At 42.1% G+C, this 23,679-nt stretch overlaps 1 protein-coding gene across 2 annotated transcripts in view; it reads right to left on the bottom strand.

Annotated features, from left to right (window-relative positions):
• The window catches only part of CAP2 (cyclase associated actin cytoskeleton regulatory protein 2), a 137,274-nt gene that overhangs the window by 56,426 nt on the left and 57,169 nt on the right, over window positions 1-23,679 (bottom strand). For both annotated transcript variants that reach the window (XM_059398939.1, XM_059398938.1), the window contains one exon: window positions 21,323-21,400. In XM_059398939.1, the coding sequence (XP_059254922.1) occupies window positions 21,323-21,400 (78 nt within the window). The remainder of the gene's footprint in view (window positions 1-21,322; window positions 21,401-23,679) is intronic.

The following is a 23,679-nucleotide window of genomic DNA, read 5'->3' as shown; positions in this document are numbered from 1 at the left end:
AACATGTTAGATCCAGATAAAAAGCAAGGTGTTTACAAACTAGTAAAGAAATATGATATTTATCCTGTCAGCTGAAATGAGCCTGACAGATGTATTTTTGGTTAAAATTAAAATTGTGAGCCAGATCACATTACCCCCGGCGAGGCCGCCAGATGCACAGTGTGTGTCTGACAAAGAGGCAGCCCGTGGTCATTTGAGCCAGGCTGAGGGTTCCAACAATTCAGACAGAGGGAGCTCATTACCAGGGCTTGCCTGAGAGGGAGGGGTCGAATGCACGGGAGCCGACTCTTGGACGTGCTACAGAAAGGATTCTCTTCTACCGTTCCCTGCCCACCACCATCTTCACTGTCAGGGCAGAGTTCTGGGAAGAAAACAAATGCATCATGCTCTTGGATCTGGGTTTGCAAAAATGGTACTTGTCTCGGACGAGCAGACGATCTATGTCCCCAGGGACATAAACACGGAAACGGTCAGTTCCTCCTACTGGACTCACGAGACTTCTCTTCCCACAACTCCAAATAAGAGTGACTTGTATGTGTCCGGACGGCACAGAGGGGAGACACAGGAGAGAACCCAGAGGGTGACAGTCTAGGGCAAGCGCCTCTGGTTCTTTCCAGGGTCCCCTTGTCCATAGTTAATGAGCCTGGCCCACTTCTCTTACTGACCAATGAGCTGGTGGTTCCTGAAACATGAAATGTACAGGAAAGATCTCTAACCTGCTTGGAGGGGTGGCCTTCTTGAGGGTTTCGAGCTCCAGGGCCAAGAGCTGGGGATGTGACAAAGGCTATATCAGAGGGCCCCAGCGTTCCACGCAGGCTTGAATTTCCATCTTTCCATGCCCTCCCATTACGGAGTAGTATTTGGTTCTTCCACACAGAAGCCCAAGCCTAACCATATCCATGGTAATGATGAATCCCAGTCAAACTGGATCTTTTATCTCTGCCTTATCTGCACGACAGGGAGCAGGTCTGCTGTGGGCTGTGTCTCCGTGGGGTGTGGCCACCAGCACAGCAGCGGGATCTTTCCTGCACATTTCCAAGTGTTTCATGTGTACACATAACATCTTAGAGGAGTCACAAAGATTCTTACAGAACCGTCCAGAAAAATTGGAAAAGAAACCATGGAGGGGGGAAAAAATGAAAGAGCTGCTTACTAAGTACCCTGCACTCTCGACAAGGAATTTTGGGGATGGTAGCATCCCCCACCCCAATAAAATGATTTAAAATAGAGAAACAAGATACAACCACTGCAATATAACAGGCTTCATAAATAATAAGTAAGTCAAACAGATAGAATTCACCGATTAGCAGCCTGAGTCCTACGTAACAGTTTAAAGGGGGACCTGGGGCCATCCACCTAAAGACGTCTGAGTGAGCCAATGACAACAGCCACCGAGAGGCAGAAGATACAGTTGTTACTACAAAGGGATCAGGAGCGATACGAAGCTCGGCAAAACTTGGAAATCTTATAAATGAATAAAAACCCAAAGAGGAGCACTGGCACAGCCCCAGTGGTGAGTGTTACCACCTGACATGCCGGAACAATGGGCCCACGTCACGCCTGCATTACACAGACGGTAACAAGGGAGCCGTACCTACCAACCTGGTGTTAACCACTGAACTGTCTCCTCTACATTCAGATGTTGAAGTCCTAACCATGAGTACCACAGCACATGACCGTATCTGGAAGCAGGGGTGTTGCTGATGTAACTGGTTAAGACGAGGTCACATTGGAGTAGGGTGGGCTCCTAATCCGTTCTGACTGGGGTCCTCATGAGAAGGGGAAATTTGGATACTGGGAGACACACATCCTGGGAGAATGCCATGTGAACACGAAGACATCGAGGGGAAGTGTCGACTAGCTAAGGAGGTCTGGCGAAGACCCTTCCCTAGTGTGGCTCTGCTGACATCTTGATTCTGGACTTCTAGCCTCCAGGACTGTGAGACAATAAATTCCTGCTCTTTAAGCCACTCAGTCTGTGGTATTTGTTACGGCTGCCCTAGCCGACTCACACCTAGAAGATCGGAGAGAGAGAATTTCAAGCTTTGAAGAACAGGCCCACAGTGAAGTCAGGAGAGGACGGAATGAGCACAAAATTAGGAACAGAGATAACAAAATTTCCTGACTGGAAAGACCTTTGGCATGGATATGATGAGAATCCAGACAGATCTGCTCAGTCGTGAGTGACCTGCTGTGCCCAAATTTCCCTTCACAGGCTTGCCTATCAATTAAAAAAATATATGAAGACGAAGGCAAAGTATCAGAGTGACCACAAATAAGGAAATTAGTACTTAACGCTGTAAGGATAACAAGCAATTCGATTTCTCTCCTTAGACTTTGAATAGACCTGGGTGGAGAAACTATGACAAAGCCGAGAAAAAATACTTGACCAGGGTCACCTTGCTCTTTGAGGGCAGAAGAGAATATTTTAAGATTTCATGGACTTGAAACAATTGGTCACCTAAAAATAGAAACAGTGGGTCACAAAGACTCATACCCATTATGTCACTGCAGGGGATAATTAAGGCTAGACAGAGATTTAAAGATCTCTTTGAGAAACAAATGAACTGGAGTATTAAGCAAGAATTAATTAATACTCCTTTCACTAATAATGAAAACATTTGGTAAGTTAGCAAATACATTCTTGGAGCAATCAGGTATTAGCAGAACCTCAAAAGGATCTCAGATAATAACTACAAAGTAGGAGGGGGAACAAAAAGTCTCCTTCTGATTCCTAAAAGGGAATCAAAGTTTATTTAGTTAATAGTAGAAATAAATAGAAGCAATTAAAATGGTTTCTCTGAAATGCATTAATGTTAAGATGTTCACAAACAGACCACTTAAGGTTAGCCTTTGGCCGAGCTCAAAAAGAAACAAAGAATGTAAAATCCATGATAGAAAATGAAGCAATGAAAAGAGGAAGCAGTAAATGACCACAATAAAAGACAAAGTGACTTGGGCTTAAGGATACATCATGTCTCAAAGATAAATATGAACAGCCTGAACTTGCTTATAAAAACAAAAAATGAGATAAAAAAATAAAATTGAGCAATCTGTTGCTGAAAAGAAATATATTTAGCACCAAGTCATTTTGATCAATGGGGTGCGGGGGGACGGTCTGAGATTTAACCCACTTAACCACAAGAGCAGAGATACTCTGGGCTTTTCCATTCGTTAGATGCAGTTTCATACACTCAAATCCTGCCTATCTTGCAAGACTGGGTCCAAGGGCCCCTTCTCCAGGACCCCACCCCTAGGGAGTGCTCAAGTCTGCTACTGAGGGGCCCCATCAGCTCAGCATTGATTACAGTGCATCACATCAGACGGATCTTTGGCTTTCATGAGACCTTGAGCTCCTGGAGAAAGACACTCTTGGTGTCTGTAAGTAGAGCAGTCAAATGATGGAAACATAAATGAATCAGGAAGAGAAAGATGGACTTTTGGGGCCTCTCATTGCTTTAACACAGACATGAAAGTATACTGTTCTGGAGAATTTTGGTTTCCCAGTGTGAAGGGGGTATTACATTTGTTCAGGAAAAGGGCTTGGGGAGGGGAGGCGACTCAGATGCTGAAACAGTAGTTGCAAGGGGCCCCGAATGAGTCCTATGGGGTTGACTGCAATCTACGGGATTGACTATTTCTTTCCTGTGTGTTGGCTTTGTCACAGTACCTACAATGAGAGAGTGGGGCACAGACAGGGAGACTAGCTCGGACAGTCCATTCCTATAGTGTGTGTCAGTGAGCAACGGCATTTCTCTCCTCTGTCCTTTATTCACAACTGTTTAAAGAGCAAGCTTGGAATACATTTATATTAAAAATTTTAAACCCTCTTCTCTGCACCTGCAGCACCTCCCCCCTCCCCACCCCTCCCATCCTTTCTTCCTCTCTGCACTAGGGCAATGGGAAAGGAGCAAAGGTTTCAGATCCTGTAGACTCTTGTGGTCAGGGTATTGTCATAGGGTAGACGTGGGGGCTGAAGGAAAAGAAGAGTCCAAGGAGCTAGGAATTTCGAGTTCAAACGACAGATGGTTCATGGTTCTATCATTTGAGAGAAAGAACTGCGGTGGGGCACAGTTTGGTTAAAGTGTGTATGTGTGGTTCTGGACTGGGTGCACTGAGGTCCACATGCAGCATCCAGGCCCGGAGTTAAGGATTAAGGGCCCAAGTCTGGAGGTGCCAAGTCTGGTGCCATTACCACAGAGGTGATGGGTACCACCATGGAAACTGACAGTACTGATCAGGGCAAGAGTAGGTTCTAGAAAATCCTCTTCTGATGATGAAGAATGAAATCTTGTGGGAATACATGCAATTCAGAGGTAGAGTTAGAAAGAGAAGTCAGAAAAGAACTTAAACAAAGTAGACCACTTACAAAGAATAGAGTTTCATCTGTGAGGGAAGAAAGTACTTTGAGGAGGGTGATGGCCAGTGGTAAAATTTCCTCCAGGAAGTTGAATGGACTGAAGACAATCAGGAAGATACCAGGGCACTGAGAGTCTTTTTTTGGTAAAATGATAAGGAGGGAAGACAGATGACAGGAGACTGAAGAGTGACAGGGAAGTGAGGACACGAAATCAGGGAGCACAGAGTTCCCAAGAAGTTTGGCGACAAAGGGAAGGAAAGAGATGGTTTAGGTGGTCCAGGATTTTGGCAGGTTTTTTTGTTTGCTTGTTTTAAAGGAGAAAGAATCCTGATTCGATTTGTAGACCAAACAGAAGGAGCCAGTAGGGAGAAGGAGGGAATAACTGATTAGATAAGCTTCCAGAGAAATTAGGAGGTGGTCACACAGATGGGGTACTTGTGATGTTACCAGATTAAAAAGAGGATTCTGAACAAAAATGAGAGGTTGCCATAGGATTGCCACAGACACAACCTACCTAAAATAGTTAATGTTTATGTCCTTAAGGAACATAAAAAAAGTATGTAAGAGAAGTCGGTGGCAGGGGGGGGGGGGGACAAGGAGAAATAAATGAATGAGTAATTGCATAAACAAACTATATTCAGGACATGCCTGGACAAAGGATAGAGACAAAATCAAAATTTGCAAAAGTTAAGGAAAAACTAACAGACCTAGGAAACAACCTAAATGACAGAATTAAAAATATTTTTTTCACTAAAAGCAGATGTCTCCCGCCACTTGTTAAATAAGGGAGAGAAGTCACTTTTAATAAACACATGCCTACTGAATCTTCAATTAGAAAAATTTTTCTTAGCAATAATATCAATAAAGAAGCAAGCCACAGCCCAACCCCTGTGCGCTTACATTTCTTCTATTTTAATTTTTTATTATTTTTTTCCTGTCCCTACATTTCTTCTAGAACCTGATTCCTTAAAATTTTTTTTTTTTGTCCCAATTCTTCAGGATTTCTCCCCATGCTTGGCTGAGGGCACTGGGTGGTGTTTGCTCTTTTTAAAGGCTGATCTGTTTGATGGTCTTCTCTAGTCAATCTTCTTTAAAAATGTAAATTATGTTTTATATACATGGGCTCAGATTTCTTTCTCAAATCAAAAAAGGAAGATACAGATCATAACAGATCTTTTGGTTATGATTAACCAAAAGTAACTCAAAAATAGAATGCCTAATCAAATCATGTCATATATAATTAATACAGAATGTCTACTATAATGACAAATACATAGATTAGGGTGATAAGAGAAAATGTAAATTTTTAGTTATGTTATATACAAAGAGCAAAAAAAGTACTTTGACACAGAACTGAGGAGAATGTCAAGTGCTGTTAAGTCCTTACAGCATGGTGTTTGAAAATTGACAGGTTCTAGAAAAAGTCAGCAAAAGTACTCTTTTTAAGTGGAAGAAATCGATCTCTAGGTCCCATCAATAGTAAAATAAATGTTCCACTTAGACAATCCAAACAAGATTAAAACCACATAAAGCATCTCAGAGCAACTGAATAGCTCACTGGTGAAATTTGTAGTGATATCTACTGGGAAAACCATATAAGCCAGTTATCTTGATGTTCAGGTCGGAAGAATAAAATTTAATTAGCATTTAAAGAAACAAAACAAAACAAAACAAAAATAAAACAAACCAAAGAGAGATTGGGATGATACAGTCATGCTCAGAACTGGAAAACCTTGGCTTTCTACTTTTTGGCTCTCACTGAAGGATACCAGACAAGTAATATCATTCTGTGTTTTATTCCTTATCTACATGGGAATAAGTGTATTTGTTCATAACCAATCCACAGGCAGGGATAATCACACTAAGGCCTTTCACGATGGTCTTGATGAGTGTGAATCTCCTTTTTACTAGAAAACACACCTTCCATAAATATGGAAAGAAAAATCTGTAAAAAGTGACTAGGGTTGACTTTCTATGTATTTTTTCCACAAACACAAAGATAAGAGAAGGCTCTCAGAGAGGAAGGTTTTAAAGCTCTGAATATCCAGGGCCTGGGTGGTTTTACGTGGTTTACTCACTCTGCCCTACAGAACACCTACTATCGGCACTGGGCACTGGGAGCCGGGGGTGGTCATTGCTCAGAACCCCCCGATAATCACATGCTACTATCTTAGACCCTCCCTGGGACTAAGCGATTACTCACTACCTATATCAACAATGAAACAGATTTTGCGCCAGGGACAACGTAAGAACATGAAGACTCCATGAATATAGGGAAAACCACTAAGTGGGGGGTAACCCGACTCAAAATAAAGACATTAAAAACAAATCAAAGGAAGTTAAAGGGTTTCGATGACACCTTGGAACAGCACAGGTGGCCCCATATCTTACAGCTCCACCCCTGCCTTCTTATTGAGTAACACCAACGATTTCCTTCCCCCCATGTTGGAGGCTACAGATGGTAGACAAAGGTACAAAGAAGAAAATGAGAGCCAAGTGGTTCAGAGGCATCATGGGCTACAAAGTTCTAAGGTGTACAGCCACATGCTCAGCTCCCAGCTCCATCCCCAGCTTTTAACTGATCAACCACAGGGATATTGTTCTTTCTCTCTCCTCTTTCTTCACGTCCGTCCCATTGCTCTTCTTGGACTCCTTTCCCACCTTAAATCTTTTTCTCTTTTATAGAAAGTTTTTGAAGATTTTATTTATTTATTTATTTATTTGGAGCACATGAGCAGAGGGAGAAGCAGACTCCCCACAGAGCAGGGAGCCCGATGGGGGACTCACGTGGGATCATAACATGAGCTGAAGGCAGATGCTTAACCGACTGAGCCACCCAGGTGCCTCCCCCTGCTTCAATCTGGGGAGATGGAAGAACAAGGAAAAGTTGACTGAGAAAACCAGGGTCCGAAGAATGGTCCCAAATGGATTTCTTGGTAAGCTCTCTGAAGGCTGTGATTCTTTGTTTGCTATTTTTGAAAAGGAAACTTCAATCTCAAGGATCGTCCTAGAGAATTACAGAAGGTTTCTGCATGTCTTTGGGCCAGAGAAATGCTGTCAAGAAAGGAAAAGAAAAGGCAAGACCTTTCATTTTCCCACACAATGTCCTTTAAAGATGTGGATTATCCAGCATATTTCTACCAAAAAAGCAAGACCCTCCAAATTCTATAAAGTCAAGCAAGATCATTACTGATGAATCTCTACTACAGCTACCGTCAATTTCAGATAGGTAAGTTATGATATGGACTTTTTTATGAGCTGTCTATGCAGTTAGAATTCATTTGGGACTTGTAATTAAAGTGAACAGTATATTTATGACCACTCGACAGGACTTGGAGCCACATTTTCCCATTTTAAATAATTCTAATGTTTTAGTTGTATCTGGGCTTTTATGATGTACAGTTTGTCCTGTCTGTGGTTTATTTGCTGTCAAGTTTGTAAAATATGAAGTTGCAAATGATATCCCTGTTCCTATGGGAAAACAGAATCCAATTTATGACCTTCCAAGAGGAATCCTGCACACAGTCTACCATAGGCTGTCCAGCCAAAGAAAATGATGGGACTCCTGTTGTCCGAATCACTTAAATCCAATTTGTGGGATGTTTAGCCCATTATTCTGTAGAGAGAATCCTTCGGGGCAGAGATAGGATAAAGCTGGAAATTCTGCACTGCAGCCTTTGGTTCCAAATGCATCGTGACCAGCTTCAGAGGGCTGACCGTGGACACTTAGAACAACTTCACAGCCTCAAGAAAGGACCGTTTTTCACAATTACATGAAAACTCTGAACTGAGAAGTAGCCATCTAATTGGAACATTTTTCACCAGCATTTAAATATCAGGCCAGCTGGATCTCCACAGCCTCTGTGAATTTAATCAGCTCATTCTTCCCAGAACCTATATTCTAGAATCATTGAATGCCTCAGCTACATCTGTCACCCAAATCTGGTTGTGATCATTTCTTGTCATTAAATGCTCCACACAACCCAAGAATGAACCACTCTGTGGTAGGCCTCAAAGGCACTCATTTTGTGAAAGGGTAGATAAAGGAAGTGGTTATTTTTGAAATAAAATGCCTTACCAACACCGTATCACCTGCTCTTTCTCTAACTTACGTTCCCCAAAAATCCGTTAGGAATACTTTTTTCAAGGCTAATTCTACATGGTTGACCCATGACTTATATTTTCCCAGTTATACCCTTCAGTGGTATCTCAATCCCCACCGAACAGACCTCCACATATCCAGCTCTTTTTGGGCCTCCCTTCTGAGCAAATTAGACCTCAAATAAAATATGGTTAGGACTGGGTGCCCGGGTGGCTCAGTGGGTTAAGCCTCTGCTTTCAGCTCAAGTCATGATCCCAGGGTCCTGGGATCTAGTCCCATGTTGGGATCTCTGCTCAGTGGGGAGCCTGCTTCTCTCTTTCTCTCTGCCTGCCGCTCCCCCTGTTTGTGCTCTCTCTCTCTCTCTCAACTAAGTAAATAAAATCTTTAAAAATTATATATAGTTAGGACCACACTTCGTCCTAAAAGCAAAGAGACATCAACTCTAAAGATTTCTGAAGCTCTTATTTGTTGAGGGGATGGAAGATATGCATAAAAAATAACAGGGGAATGTTTCTGAAAAAATAGAAAGTATGAAGTTCCCTGTGCTTTGACAGAAACTAGTCTACAGGCGCTCAGGAAGTTGCAAGCTATGAAGAGACCATCAGAAGGGATAGTTAGGGATGCCTGGGTGGCTCAGTCGGTTAAGCCACTGCCTTCGGCTCTCATGATCCCAGGGTCCTGGGATCGAGTCCCGCATCGGGTTCCCTGCTCAGCCTCTTTCTGCCTCTGCCTGCCTCTCTGCCCGCTTGTGCTCTCTCTCTCTCTGACAAATAAATAAATAAAATATTAAAAAAAAAAAAAAGAAGAAGACATAGTAAGTATCTTCATAGAGGAGAGTGGGCAGGGAACCTGGAATGGTGGTCGTAGTGGGGTCAGGAGTGTGGTAACAGCTGAGACCTGCGTGAATGACAGGAATCCGTGAATCAGGACAAACAGCAGCACTCACAACGAGCTTTTCCAAAATACATTTTCACATATGAAATGAGCTGATGGTAGGTACAGAAGTGCCAAATGCTATGATGGCTAGATAGCTGGTATTCAGTAAATGTTGGGCTTAAAAAAAAAAAAAGGGAGGGGCCCAAAGAAATAAAAATGAAAGAAGGCCCAAGTACGTTCGGTGAACAGGCCGTAATGAAGATCCGAAGCAACTACTCACAGGCCACCTGATGGAGTAAGTGATTCAGGATGCGAACACACGGGTTCTCGCAGCAGCCAAGCTGCCAAAACCTGACAAGAACGTCTTCTTCGTGTTTAACTTGTAAAAAGAAATAATCATTTAAGAAGAAGTACATTCTTTTTTTTTTTTTAAAGATTTTATTTATTTGAGAGAGAGCATGAGTAAGGGGAGGGGACGGAGGGAAGCAGGCTCTCCGTGCAGCAGGGAACCCGATGCGGGGCTCGATCCCAGGACCCTGGGATCATGACCTGAGCCAAAAGCAGACACTTACCCAAAAGAGCCCCCCAGGCGCCCTGGAAGAAGTACATTCTCTAGGTGTTTGCCACTGCAAACCCAGGTATGAAGCTACAGCGCAGGAAACAATGTGGGAAAGAAAAGGAAAAAAGCCTGTGTGTGTTCTTCTCTCTCCATGTCTGGGAAATGCATCTCCTTCAAAATAAACTGCCATTCATGAGATGCTCCAGTTAGGAGAGGGGCTAGAGGATGCAAATCGGTGAATTTTTAGCTTATTTTTCCAGCAGGGTTGACTTGCTCATGTTCAAAATTTAAGTCTTACAACCTCTGGAAGGCACTGGGCATTTCAGAAAGGATGGTGGTAACCTGTCTTCCAGGGACGACTACGTCAACTTTATTCTGGATTATCTGTAGTGTTAGTACTTAGGGAAGCCCCTGCGTTTTCAATTAAGAGCCAACTGCACAAATTAAAAGTACTGCACAGTGAAGCTTACATCTGGCCCTCTCGCTTGTCGGTGCACATAAACACTAATATCAAATGATGGTTTTATCATGTGATCCGTCCCCCGGCACATACAAATATAGAACATGACCATAAAAAGTAATGGCCCATGCCCTCTGCAGAGTAATTTATGAAGGCGCGCCCAAACTGGAATGCCAGCTGCAGTTACCTTCTCCCTGACCGCTCTGTCCACACACACAGCCTGGGACACGCTGACAGAAGCAGGGTCTTGCAAAGGGGGCTCCCGCCCAGACTCCCAAAACCGTGAGCAATGGCAAATCTGCAGGCCAAGACACTTGTGGTTTTTTAAAAGGTCTGTCGAATGACTCAACCACTTGTTTTTAAATTAATTTCTGATTCAAGTACTGTAAGAAAAGCCTGCAAGGTTTTTTGTTTTTGTTTTTTTTTTCTCAGCAGATTTATGGTGACTAGCAACCAAATATTTATTTATTTGACAGAGAGAAAGAGAGCAAGAGAAGGAACACAAGCAGGGGGAGTGGGGGAGGGAGAAGCAGGCCTCCCGCTGAGCAGGGAGCCCAATGCGGGGCTCGATCCCAGGATCCTGAGATCACGACCTGAGCCAAAGGCAGACACTTAAGGACTGAGCCACCCAGGCGCCCCAGCAACCAAATATTTAGCTTCACAATGGAGAATGGTAAATAGTAACTATTTCATTAAAGATGCAAAGGGATCCCAACACTGGACAGAAGGAGAAAGAAACATTTCCCTGGACATACACAGAGTTCTGGCCTTGATGGAGAATTTGCCTTCAAGGCAGTCTGGAATGGCACAAACTTCATATGAAATAGTTGATAAAACAAAGGACTGTTATCCTTCTTTATTAACCTTTACCCCCCAGATAATCCCCCAAATCCCCTGTGTGTGATAACCACCTCACTTCCTTTGGGCAGCCATTCATTATCTAATTCATGTCTTACAAAAAGAGAGATGAGCTAATGTGCCTTATCAGATTTAAAAAAAAAAAAAAAAAAGTCACCATGAGTGATGTCCAACAGGACAGGATCTTAGCAAATCCTTTCTGCCTCCAAAGTCCTGGGTTTCTAAATACCTTTAAAGCTACTAACTCGCAGGCCCATTCACAGCTTTATGTTGCTAAAATAAACAGTCTGGGCGGAAGAATGACAGAATTACTCTCCTTTCTGATTATCTTCCTCTCTGCATCCTGATAACTAATGATTAGCTTTCCTGTGGGCATTCAGCACTGACTGGGTAGCTTCAGGCTGTCAGCTCAAGCAGACCCTGATGATATCACACAAACCTCTTCCTCCCCTTCCTTCCCTGGTGCTCTATTTCTTGTGAACCGGCATCCATGTCCAGACTTCACACACGCTGGTTGGATTGGGAGGGGCAGTGGTGCTAATTACCGGGTTAATTTTCTTGCCATGGAAAGGCTCACACGGAAAGCAAAGGCTTCTTTTTGCCCCCACTTCTCCAGCTACAACACAAAATGCAACTCAGAAAGCTGCTGGTTACAAGAAAGCAACCTGGAGGGTGCCAGCAAGCAATGAAGTTTTTAGTTGGAAGATTTTAGTTGGACTTACGTCTACATGCTTCTCCAGAGATTAAAAGCATATATTGCCTATGGTTGCCTTTGAGTTCGTAGTGAAGAGAGAACCGGTCCATTTAGCAACATCAGAAAGAGCAGAAACTTAGGCATATTTATCAAGTGTGAATATAGAGTTAATTTGGAAAAGGCTATAGGGTAAGCCGCTGATTAGATTCTGAAGTGTTCCTCTGCCCAGGTCACAAGGGGAGACACCACTACTCAATGAAAACATAGCTGAGTTTGATACAAAGAATAGAAACTTTTTATATCTTTTATTTCTCTTCTGGCTTTTTTTCTATTTTCAAGATAAATGTAGAATTGTATATTAAAAGTCCATTGGAAATACTTGCTTGGCACATATATTAACAATGGTTACTCAGCAGAATATTTTCTTGATGTCTTGATTTCTAAATGTCTTCGGGGTGGGGGGAGCTTTATAGCAATATTTTAAAGCAGGCATTCATTTTACATTAGGGCCAGAATTACTTTATTGCATTATGTTATCTGTCATATGCCCCCTAACAATAGAACTTAGCAGCATTAATCATGGCCAAATCTCTCAAGAAAATCAAGCAACTTCGATTGAGCAACGCGGTGACATTTTCTGGGCATGGACTTAGGGAACACTTGTGAGCTTGGCATTGTTCACTCGTTTGCTTTTCTTTTACAATTTCTAGACTTGCCACCAGTACCACCTAATTCACCCAAGGCATGCTCTGAGATCAAAGTCACGTAACTGTTTTGTTTGGCCTGTTAGAATATCGGACCATAATTTGACACCTTGTAGTTAGGTTAAAACACTACAGAGGAAAAAGGATGAAATCAGTCTAATAAAAAAAAAACTTTAAGATATTTATGTACATGTATCTACATCTTTAGCTCTCTCTCTATATATATCCAGATACAATAAAACCATCTGAAAGTTTACTTGTCCTTCTTTGGATGGTTACTGGGGGATTAATTTGGAAAAACCCAAATGAGTGTTTAGGAAGACAATGTTTTCCCACTGAGCTAGACTTCATGTTAGCCAAACCAAGATACTCATGCTGGCTGATTGGCTAGACAACCCCCAAACCTAAGAATTCTTCCTTCCTGGCATATAGGGTGATGACATTTCCCCAGCATCCCTTGGAGCGGGAATGGTCAGGGAACTGAATGAAGGTGGAGGTGACATATGCTCCTTCCAGGCCTGGCCCATCAAACCTTCCCAGGAATGGTCCAGCTTTCTCCTTTCCAATTTAATGGCTGAGGACCTATAGGACGTGGGACCACAAGATAAAAGAAACTTGGATCCCTGAATGACCGTGTAGAAAACTGTCAGCCAAAACCACCAGAGTAGATCTCTCATGAGCAAGAAAAAAATGTCCACTATAGTATGTCTCTGAGATTTGGGGACTATTTCCTAAAGTGGTTGGACTCCCTTGACTAACACCAAATTCTTCTACTCAGTCCCCTGACACTCCCATGCTTTTTCTCATTTAATTCTCACAATTCCTCTCTGAAATAGCAATGGTCATCCCCATTTTCTTTAAGTAGGCTCCACACCCAGTGTGGGGCTCGAACTCATGACCCTGAGATCAAGAGTCCACATGTTCTACAACGGAGCCAGCCAGAAGCTCCCCGCATTTTAAAGAGAAGGAAACATGGGCTGAATTTAACTTTCTCTTCCCTCAGGTGGGCAACTTAACACGCTGGTTTGGTTAGAATGGCTCAGCATAAACATAATGTAGGCTCTACCAGATTAGTTTGCTGTTGGTCACTCAGAAAGAGAGAGTAGATTCTCCAATTTAAGGAGATGTTGATGAATTTGTTTATCTTGAATTTGGATTTTTGTTTTTAGCATTTGGATTTAGATTGCTATTGAGTAGATCCACATCCAAAGTTTCTACTGCTGATGACCCTCACAAATTAGTATGTTTTATGAAAGCCTCAAATGTATTTATACCCACTAGCAGTCTGGATCTGTCATGCACCATGTAATTATCTAAAGTCCTAAGGTTACTACACGAAGCTTTCTTGCTTAGTTTAAGATGAACAAGTTATTAATAAATTAGATTCCTTCTTCATGTGTTAAAAAATACGTTAAGTGACAGGTACCTGCCTGGCTCAGTCGGTTAAGTGCTTGCCTTTGGCTCGTGTTGTGACCTCAAGGTCCTCTCCCTCTGCTCCTCCCCCTGCTCATGCTCACTCTCTCTGTCTCTCTCTCTCAAATAAATAAATACAATCTTAAAAAAAAAAAAAGAAAACCCATTAAATGAGTGCTTTAAGCAGAACACCAGGTGGGGCCATGCATATTCACTCATAGATGGAGGAGTGGCCAGAAGAGTCTCTCATCTCCCTTTCCTTCTAATTTTCAGACTGTATAAACAATGAAAGGACAAACCATCAGTTCTAGATTCCTGCTCTATACATATTTCCTTTCAAAGTGCAAGTCCAAATAGAGATAGAAAAGAAAAGCAATCAGAATAAATTCTCTCTCTCTCTCTCTTACTTCCAGAGGCACAAAAAACCCAGACTTTCTGGTCTTTTCCATAGAATAAAGTCCATAGCGGCAGCCAATGACTATAAGCCATGTTCCCTGACCTTGGAAACATAGAGTTAATTTTTTCCCTATGTACTGATGGGGGGATTAATGTACTGATGGACATTAATTCCATTTGAGTGTGCGTGCATGCACGCGCACGCGCGCGCACACACACACACACACACACACCCCATTTCATTGTCCGGTCTTAGTAGCATGAGAAATGTTAGAGAAAATAAGGAAAGTATATCTGGGAGGGAACAAGAATGCCTACTGTAGTTACCCACAGCAGCTACAGTTCATCACCCCACTGCTTACCAAATGCTCCTGCAAGTTAACCAGGCCTATAGGGGGTGAGCTGGGAGGGCAACCTCCTGTGTGGTGATAGCCTTCCTTGGGGGTGATACCTATGCATGGCTTCAGAGGCACTGGTCTACTGGAGATTATATCTTCAGTTCAGGACAGAGTTTTGGGGTCACCCAGAGTGGAGATGATTAAATTTAGCTCATGTTTCACATCTCTCCCAGGTAATGTGAGATGTTTCAAGGCCAAAAAAACCCCACATCTCCCAATTCAAGTTGATGTCTTCTAAGGTTTTATTTTGACACACATCTCCTATAAATGATTGTGCAGGGTGGTTCTTCTTGCATGTGGTGTCTGTGAAAAGGGCTTTGTATGGTGAGTAAGGGAATAGGCCCACGACTAGGTCTGGTGGCCTGGTCATTAATGTGTCCCTGAACTTTGTTTTTTATGCTTGTGAGTTAGAAATCACATATTTTCCCTTGGACATCTACATCCAGAAGAATGGAAATCAACCATTCTCTGACACCATACACAAAGATAAACTCAGAATGGATGAAAGACTTCAGTAGGAGACAGGAATCCATCAAACTCCTAGATGAGTACACAGGCCTCTTCAACATTAGCCACAGCAACTTCTTTCAAGATGCATCTCCAAAGGCAAGGGAAACAAAAGTGAAAATGAACTTTTGGGACTTCTTCAAGATAAAAAGTTTCTGCACAGAAAAGGAAACAGTCAACAAAACAAAGAATGGGAGAAGATATTTGCAAATGACACTACAGACAAAGGGCTGATAGCCACAAGATCTATAAAGAACTTCTCAAACTCAAATAACACAAATAACTCAAATAACACAAAACAAATAATCAAGTCAAAAAATGGGCAGAAGATATGAACAGACACTTCTCCAATGAAGACATACAAATGACTATCAGACACATGAAAAAATGTTCATCATCATTAGCCATCAGGGAGATTCAAATCAAAAGCACACTGAGATACCACCTTACACCAGTTAGAATGGCAAAAATTGACAAGGCAAGAAACAACAAGTGTTGGCACAGATGTGAAGAAAGGGGAACCCTCTTACGCTGTTGGTGGGAATGCAAGTTGGTGCAACCACTTTGGAAAACAGTGTGGAGTTTCCTCAAAAAATTAAAAATAGAGCTACCCTATGAGCCTGCAATTGCACTACTGGGTATTTACCCCAAAGGTTCAGATGGAGTGAAAAGAAGGGCCATATGCACCCCAGTGTTCATAGCAGCAATGGCCACAAGAGCCAAACTGTGGAAAGAGCTGAGATGCCCTTCAACAGATGAATGGTTAAAGAAGATGTGGTCCATATATACAATGGAATATTAGACAGCCATCAGAAAGGATGAATACCCAACTTTTGCATCAACATGGATGGGGCTGGAGGAGACTATGCTAACTGAAATAAGTCAAGCAGAGAAAGTCAATTATACGGTTTCACTTATTTGTGGAACATAAGTAATAGTACGGAGGACATTAGAAGGAAGGGAAAAATGAAGACGGGGGTGGAAATTGGAGGGGGAGAAGAACCATAAGAGACTATGAACTTCAGGAAACACACTGAGGTTTTAGAGGGGAGAGGGGTTGGGAGATGGGTTAGCCCAGTGGTGGGTATTAAGGAGGGCACGGATTGCAGGGAGCACTGGGTTTTATATGCAAACAAAGAATCATGGAACACTATATCAAAAACTAATGATGTACTGTATGGTGACTAACATAACACAATAAAATATATATACACACACACACATACACACATATATAAACATAAAAAAATAGTACTAATCAACTATGATGCCCCTGGAGATATGCTACAGGGAGTCCATAGTATTCTTTCCTCAAATAATAAAGTAGTTAATTATGTACACACACACACACACACACACACATGAAATAACATACTTTCCCTTCCCAATGCCTGAAACTCCTACTAAAGATTCATTCTCTACCATTTTCTCCTGGATCCCTATTACAACTCTAAGGAAATAAATATAGGAGTCATTACTTAGTAATTCAGCCAGTAGAAAGTAAGCCACCTTGTAACAGCCATGTAGTGGGGGTAAGAGATAAGCCACTGCTATTGTGAGTCACTAGGATTTTGAAGATGTCTGTTACTGCCGCATAACCCTGCCTGCTTTGATACGGAAATGTCAGGAGGAAAGAGCCAAGGTTGGATATTTGACTACTACAGGATTTTGTGCTTGTGAGGATGTCAGGTGGTGAGGTCTACATTCTTGCTGTTCACAGTTTAGCAACAAATGACCAGTATTACCATTACCCAGGAGCTGGCTAGAAATGTCAGGTGATTCCAAGGAAGATTAAAGTTGAGAATTAGTGACCAAGAGGCAACTGGAAATGAGAGCCTGAAGCATCTAAAATAAATTTGCAACCCACCTTCCACAGGTTTCTCGGGTGTGTGGTCCCTGGACAGGCCACCTCGCCATCACACAGGAACTTTTTTTTTCTTTTCTTTTCTTAAAGATTTTATTTATTTGACAGAGAGAAATCACAAGTAGATGGAGAGGCAGGCAGAGAAAGAAAGGGAAGCAGGCTCCCTGCTGAGCAGAGAGCCCGATGCGGGACTCGATCCCAGGACCCTGAGATCATGACCTGAGCCGAAGGCAGCAGCCCAACCCACTGAGCCACCCAGGCGCCCCCACATAGGAACTTTTTAAAGAAATGCAGATGCTTGGGTCTCGCGACCAAGAGCTCCTGAATCAGACACTATGAAAGGGGCCCAGAAATCTGTGTTTTAACAACCCCAGATGTGATTCTCATACACACTAATGTTTTGGAGCTACTGCCACAAACCAGCTAATTAAAATTACAGGAGTTATTATTCTCCTAAAAGAAGGAAGAGAGGAAGATGTGGATGGTTATAACACATCATTGTTAGAGAAATTCCACCTGTTCACGGTGATTTCCTTTGTGCTGTATCTTCTAGAACGCACATGGGGAAAATCAAGGCCTGGCTGTGGACTACGATATTTACCACTGCGCTGATGACCTCTCCAGTCTGCTTTTCTGTCTAGTGAACGTGCTAGGACAGTGCTGTGGATAAAGATGCAGGGGATAACAATAGCCAAACTATGGAAAGAACCTAGATTTCCATCAATAGATGAATGGATAAAGAAGATGTGGTGTGTATATATATATATATATATATATATATATATATATATATATATATATGGAACACTATGCAGCCATCAAAAGAAATGAAATCTTGCCATTTGAGACAACTTGGATGGAACTAGAGGGTATTATGCTTAGCGAAATAAGTCAATCGGAGAAAGACAACTATTGTATGATTTCCCTGATATGAGGAAGTGGTGATGCAACATGGGGGGCTTGGAGGGTAGGAAAAGAATAAATGAAACAAGAAGGGATTGGGAAGGAGACAAATCATAATAGATTCTTAATCTCACAAAACAAACTGAGGGTTGCCAGGGGGAGGGGGTAGGGAGAGGGTAGTGGGGGTATGGACATTGGGGAGGGTCTGTGCTATGGTGAGTGCTGTGAAGTGTGTAAACCTGGCGATTCACAGACCTGTACCCCTAATTAGTCTAAGGGCTAATAATACATTATATGCTTATAAAAAATAAAATAATAAAAAAAATTATTAAAAAAAAAAGAGATGTAGGGGACAGAAATGGAGGTGGACATCCAAAAATGGCTTTGCATTGTGCCACCCTGGGCCTGCTGGAGCACTGTGGTGAGTGCTATAGAAAACACTTCCTGGGTGCGACCCCCTTTTACCAAGAAAGCAATAGGGTAAGAAGGGGGAACTACAGTGGCTACACCCAGGAATCTGCACAGCCACACGTGTCCCCAACTACAGCTCATTTGGGGAAGCCACGATTCCACTGCATTCATTTGTGTGCTTACTTGTCCTCATTCACCCAATATTTAATGAGTGACTTTTTTTTTTTTAAAGATTTTATTTATTTATTTGACAGAGATCACAAGCAGGCAGAGAGGCAGGCAGAGAGAGAGGAGGAAGCAGACTCCGTGGTGCAGAGAGCCCGATGTGGGGCTCCATTCCAGGACGCTGGGATCACGACCTGAGCCAAAGGCAGAGGCTTTAACCCACTGAGCCACGCAGGCGCCCCTAATGAGTGACTTCTATGTGTAAGGCCTGCGAGGCCAATAGAGAGGTCTCTTGTGTTTAGCAAAGAGATCGAGTGGGCAGGCCATCAGCAAGGAAAGTCATGGTTCTCCCCTCCATCTAAGACTCCCAGTGATGCACTGAAGTCACGTCTCCCACTTTAATCACAGGAAAGCTGCGCTAAGGCTGTACCTAGAATGCACTGCATTGTGATTTTCCAGTTTCACTTTTCTCTTTTGCAAAGAGGGGAGAAAAAGCAGGGATTGAGAAGGCCAGGGAGGGAAAAGAAACCACAGCAGAGTACACGATCTCGCCATCCTTACAAAGCTGCCTGCCTGGGCCGCGTGCTGACTCCCCATGTCACACGAGGGAAGTGACAGATCCACGGAAGCTCTGGCTACAAGTATGAATTTCCCGAGAAACCCACAAACCCCTCAAGGCCAAGATCACACCTCAGACCAATCAAACGAGACCCTTCCGAAGTGAGATCCACGAGTTGCTATTTTAAAAAAATGTTCTGGGTGATTCCACTGCACGACAGCTGTTCCAGGGAGGGCTGGGGTCTCCGGTCTTGCCCCTTGATGGAGCTGAGCTTCCTCCCCTGAAAGTCAAAGTTTCTCAAGATCCTCAGCAAAACTTTTTCATTTCGGGAGTTTGTTTCAGAATTTAAAGGGAGCTAGTCAACTTAAGCTATTATATTATAATGAATATCCAACTACCTTTTTTTTCACTAATTTTTTTTCCCAAAGAAAATGTACTAATTTATTGCCCATCACCAGCATAGCATGAGACCTCCCGTCTTCCCCATCCTTAGCATGTGACATTGTCAGACTTTTCGGTGTTTGCCATCCCAGTGAGAATGCTGCCGTATTTCCCTGGGGCTTACAGTTTCTATTACAGTGCAAGAAATTAACCACAAATGTAGTGGCTTTGTAACAACACAAGTATATGATTTTCCGGTTCTGAAAGACAGAGGTCCAAAATGGGTCTCAAATCAAGGGGTCAACAAGGCTCCATTCCTTTGAGGGGTTCTACAGGTGAATGTCTTTCCTTGCTTTTTCTAGCTTCTACAGTGTCCTTATTCCTTGCCTTGTGGTCCCTTCCTCCATCTCCAAAGCCAGCAGCATGACATCAGATTTCTCTCTCTGACTCTTCTGCTTGTTCTCTTCCACATGGTAGGACCCTTACGATTACATAAAGCCCACACCAATAATCCAGGATAATCTCCCCATCTCAAGGTCAGCTGATGAGCAAACTTAATTTCTCCATTGCATTGTAACAAACATAACTGCAATTTCTGGGGACTCCAATGATCTTTTAGATAGTTTGTCACCAAACTTCAGAATCAGAATATTTAGTCAAAACGAGAATTCTTTTTTTTTTTTCTTGTTTAGCAATGTATGCTGGTCATAGATCCACTTTTTAATGGGTAATTTCATTTACAACCCAATCGGCAAGGTCAAAATATTGTTATGAAGCCTTGGTAGAGAGCATGATGGGATTATTTACACAATGTGATGTCTGTAGTTTGGGCCAGGTGGGGAGTGGGGGGCACTGGTTTAGAAAGTGGGAAGTACCCCTGCCAACCACCACTTTGCTCTTAATACCCACCACTATGTTTATATTCAAGTTTACTCTGGGCCTTATGTGGCAATGTGATAGTAGGTAGTAGTAAAAGTAGTAAAAGTTGTTAGAAACTGCATGGACTGTCTCTAGATGACCCACATACACAATACATTTAAGAAGCACTGGCTTAGCCTACCCACTCTACGAAATAGTAGCTAACCAAATTCGTACATGCAGTTTACAGATGATGAGAGATGTGAATAGGTTTTGATGACAAAATAGCACAAAATGTGAACTAAAAAGTAGTAAATACTTCCTTGGTTATAAAATGATTGTGAGACTAGTAAAAAGAACAGGCTACATTCTCTTTTATGGCTAGTACTCCATGGTGTCTGTCTGTCCGTCTGTCCATCCACCCATCCATCCATCCATCCATCTATCTATCTCATCACATCTTCTTTATCATGGTGCCAGAGGGAAACTACACTTAATCGTGGTGATCACTGCGTAATGCACAGAACTGTCAAGTCACTGGGTCCTATACGTGAAACCAATATAACACCGTATACGTCAACTATATTTCAATAAAAGATTAATAATAGGCTGCAGATGACATAAATGAATTGACCTTTTAAAAAGGTGATGTTACAGTAGGAATTTGACCACAATAAGAGGACGAAGCAGAAGGAATGTTCCACACCATGACCTCGATTAGAAACATATCTACATGCTACAGAACTCATCTTGGGCATGACTCTCAGACTGAATGGTTCTGCTGCCTCCTTGTTGTCTGTCTTACACTACTGCCCTTTTTCTAGGCAGCCCTGCCTCTCCAAATACACTCTTACCTCCTGGGGTTGTTGGAACTGTGAGGCCATCAGAAGGAACGCCCGCTGGGCCTGGAAAGCGCTGTGTACCATCTCCGCCTGGGAACAAAGAAGACGACGGAGGTTTAGATGTTTGAGCTTCAGAACAAAGCATGACCATATGATCCAGCAAATCTATCCCTAGGTATACACCCCAAACTGAAAACATACGTCCACACAAAGCCTTGCTACTGGATATTGGCAGCAGCATTATTCACGATAGTTGAGATGGAGAGACAACCAGAATGTTCATCCAGGGATGAATGGATAAACAAAATGATATATCCATACAATGGGATGTTACGCGGCATTAAAAAGAGGCGAAGTGCTGATCCGTGCTACCATGCGGGTGACCCTTGAAAACATGCTGAGTGAAGGAAGCCGGTCAAAAAAGACCACATGTGTATGAGTCCATTGATATGAAATGTCCAGAATAAGCAAATCTACAGAGACAGAAAGGACACTTGTGTTTGCCTAGGGCTGGTGGGAGAGAGGAATGGAGTATGAGGTTTCTTTTGGGGGTGAGGCGGGAAGCAGAGACTGATGATGGTTTTACAGCTTGGGGCATCTACTAAAATACCACTGAACTGTTCACTTTAAAAGAGTGAATGTTATCTGTGGGAATGATATCTCAATAAAGCTGCTGAAAAATGCCTGAGCCCCGAACGCGGCTGTTTTCAAAGGGTATTTCTCCTGTCTCTATTTGCAGTGTGCCCAAACCTCTTCTATGCCTTCTGCTGGAAAGGAAGTTGTCCCTTAAATCGTCCCCAGACACTGTGTTCATTTTGAGCCAGTGGCTTCTCCAATTATTAAGACAGATCTAGAGATTTCAGCACTACCTGGACTGAACCCTCCCCCCTCCCCAAGAAAGGAGCCAGGTGGGAGAGTGTGTTTCAAATACACGGTGCCTTCACTATTAATGCTTTACTTTTTCAAGTTTAAAGAGTTACAGAAGAGGACCAAGAAGAAAAGGATTCCAGATGTTTGTATCACACACAAGTGACCATTTTGGCACCCTTTTTCTAGTTCTTAAGAAAATTCACATAGCTATTCTCATAAGACAAAGCACAAGGATTTAGTATAATTTTTAAAAGCAGAAAGTTACAAATATTAAGGTTTAAAAAAAGTCTCACATCTATCATCTTTATTAAAAATAGATGAACACCACTGTGCCATCTTTTAAGATATATATGCACAGAGACCTTTAAAAGATGGGACCATACCAAGGTACTATTTTTTAAAATAAAAAGTATACATTTTAATTGTGGTTGAATAGTAGAGATGAAAGAGACAGAATTGGTAAATTAGAAGTTTCTGCAATATAATAATTATTAAGTTCTAAATGATCATTCCAAGGGAAAAATTTTATATAAAAATATATATATAAGTATGTAAATATATATAATATTAAGAGATTGGAATAATTATGTATTTGCATTTTAAATTACATGGTATCATTTTAGACAGTATTTTAGACAGTATTGATTGGCTCCTTACTGGCAAAGATAAGAATATAATAAGTACACTCCTATGTCTTTCCGTATTTCTGATATTCTATCTTCCATATTTTTGAGTTGTTATTTTTATTTTGCTCAATTAAATAGCATTCATAGTCTAGCTGGAACATGAATCCACAGACTCTAGGACAGAGGCTACATTTAAATACACCTCGTGGTTCTTACCATTTTACCACGATTTCTCCATTTCCGGATTATTCTGAGATTTTTTATTGGCCGAACCTCATTATCAATTCTTTTTTTTCCAAGAAAATCTCAAAGTTGCTTTTAGTTCTTCAGGTCTGGACATGTCTCCCTGTCGTCTTTCTATTTTAACAGCATCTGCGCTGAATGGAACCTCCTTGGTAACATTCTTCATCCATTTTCAGATAACACGGCACTAACTGTACCAACAGAGAAATCTGAAGCCAGATGGGTTTTTTTTTTTTCTCTCTCTTGCAGAAAATTGGCTGTTTCTAGTTTGACACCTGAAGAATTATTTCTTTATCCTTGGGGTTTAACAGCCTAGCCATGATGTGTTTGGATTTTGAGCGTTCTATGTTATATCTGCTGGAGTAGGTTTGGCCCTCATTCATTTCTAGGAAAATTTTTCTTTTATCTTTCAAGATACCTCTGTTGCGCTTGTTAGAATCTCTCTTCAGGGACTCCAATTATTATCTTCAGATCGTATGATGTTTGAGTGTCTTCGTATCTTCTACATTCTCTCTCTGCCTTCAATTTCTTTGTCTTCATCTGTATTTACTGCGATCACATGAATACGGTTTTCTACTGTGAGTGAACAGATTTCCAACAGGATCTCTTATACATACATTCACTTAATCT

This window comes from Mustela nigripes, chromosome 5, assembly GCF_022355385.1.
Source record: "Mustela nigripes isolate SB6536 chromosome 5, MUSNIG.SB6536, whole genome shotgun sequence".
Lineage (NCBI taxonomy): Eukaryota > Metazoa > Chordata > Mammalia > Carnivora > Mustelidae > Mustela > Mustela nigripes.
This window is presented reverse-complemented; position numbering and strand designations above follow the sequence as displayed.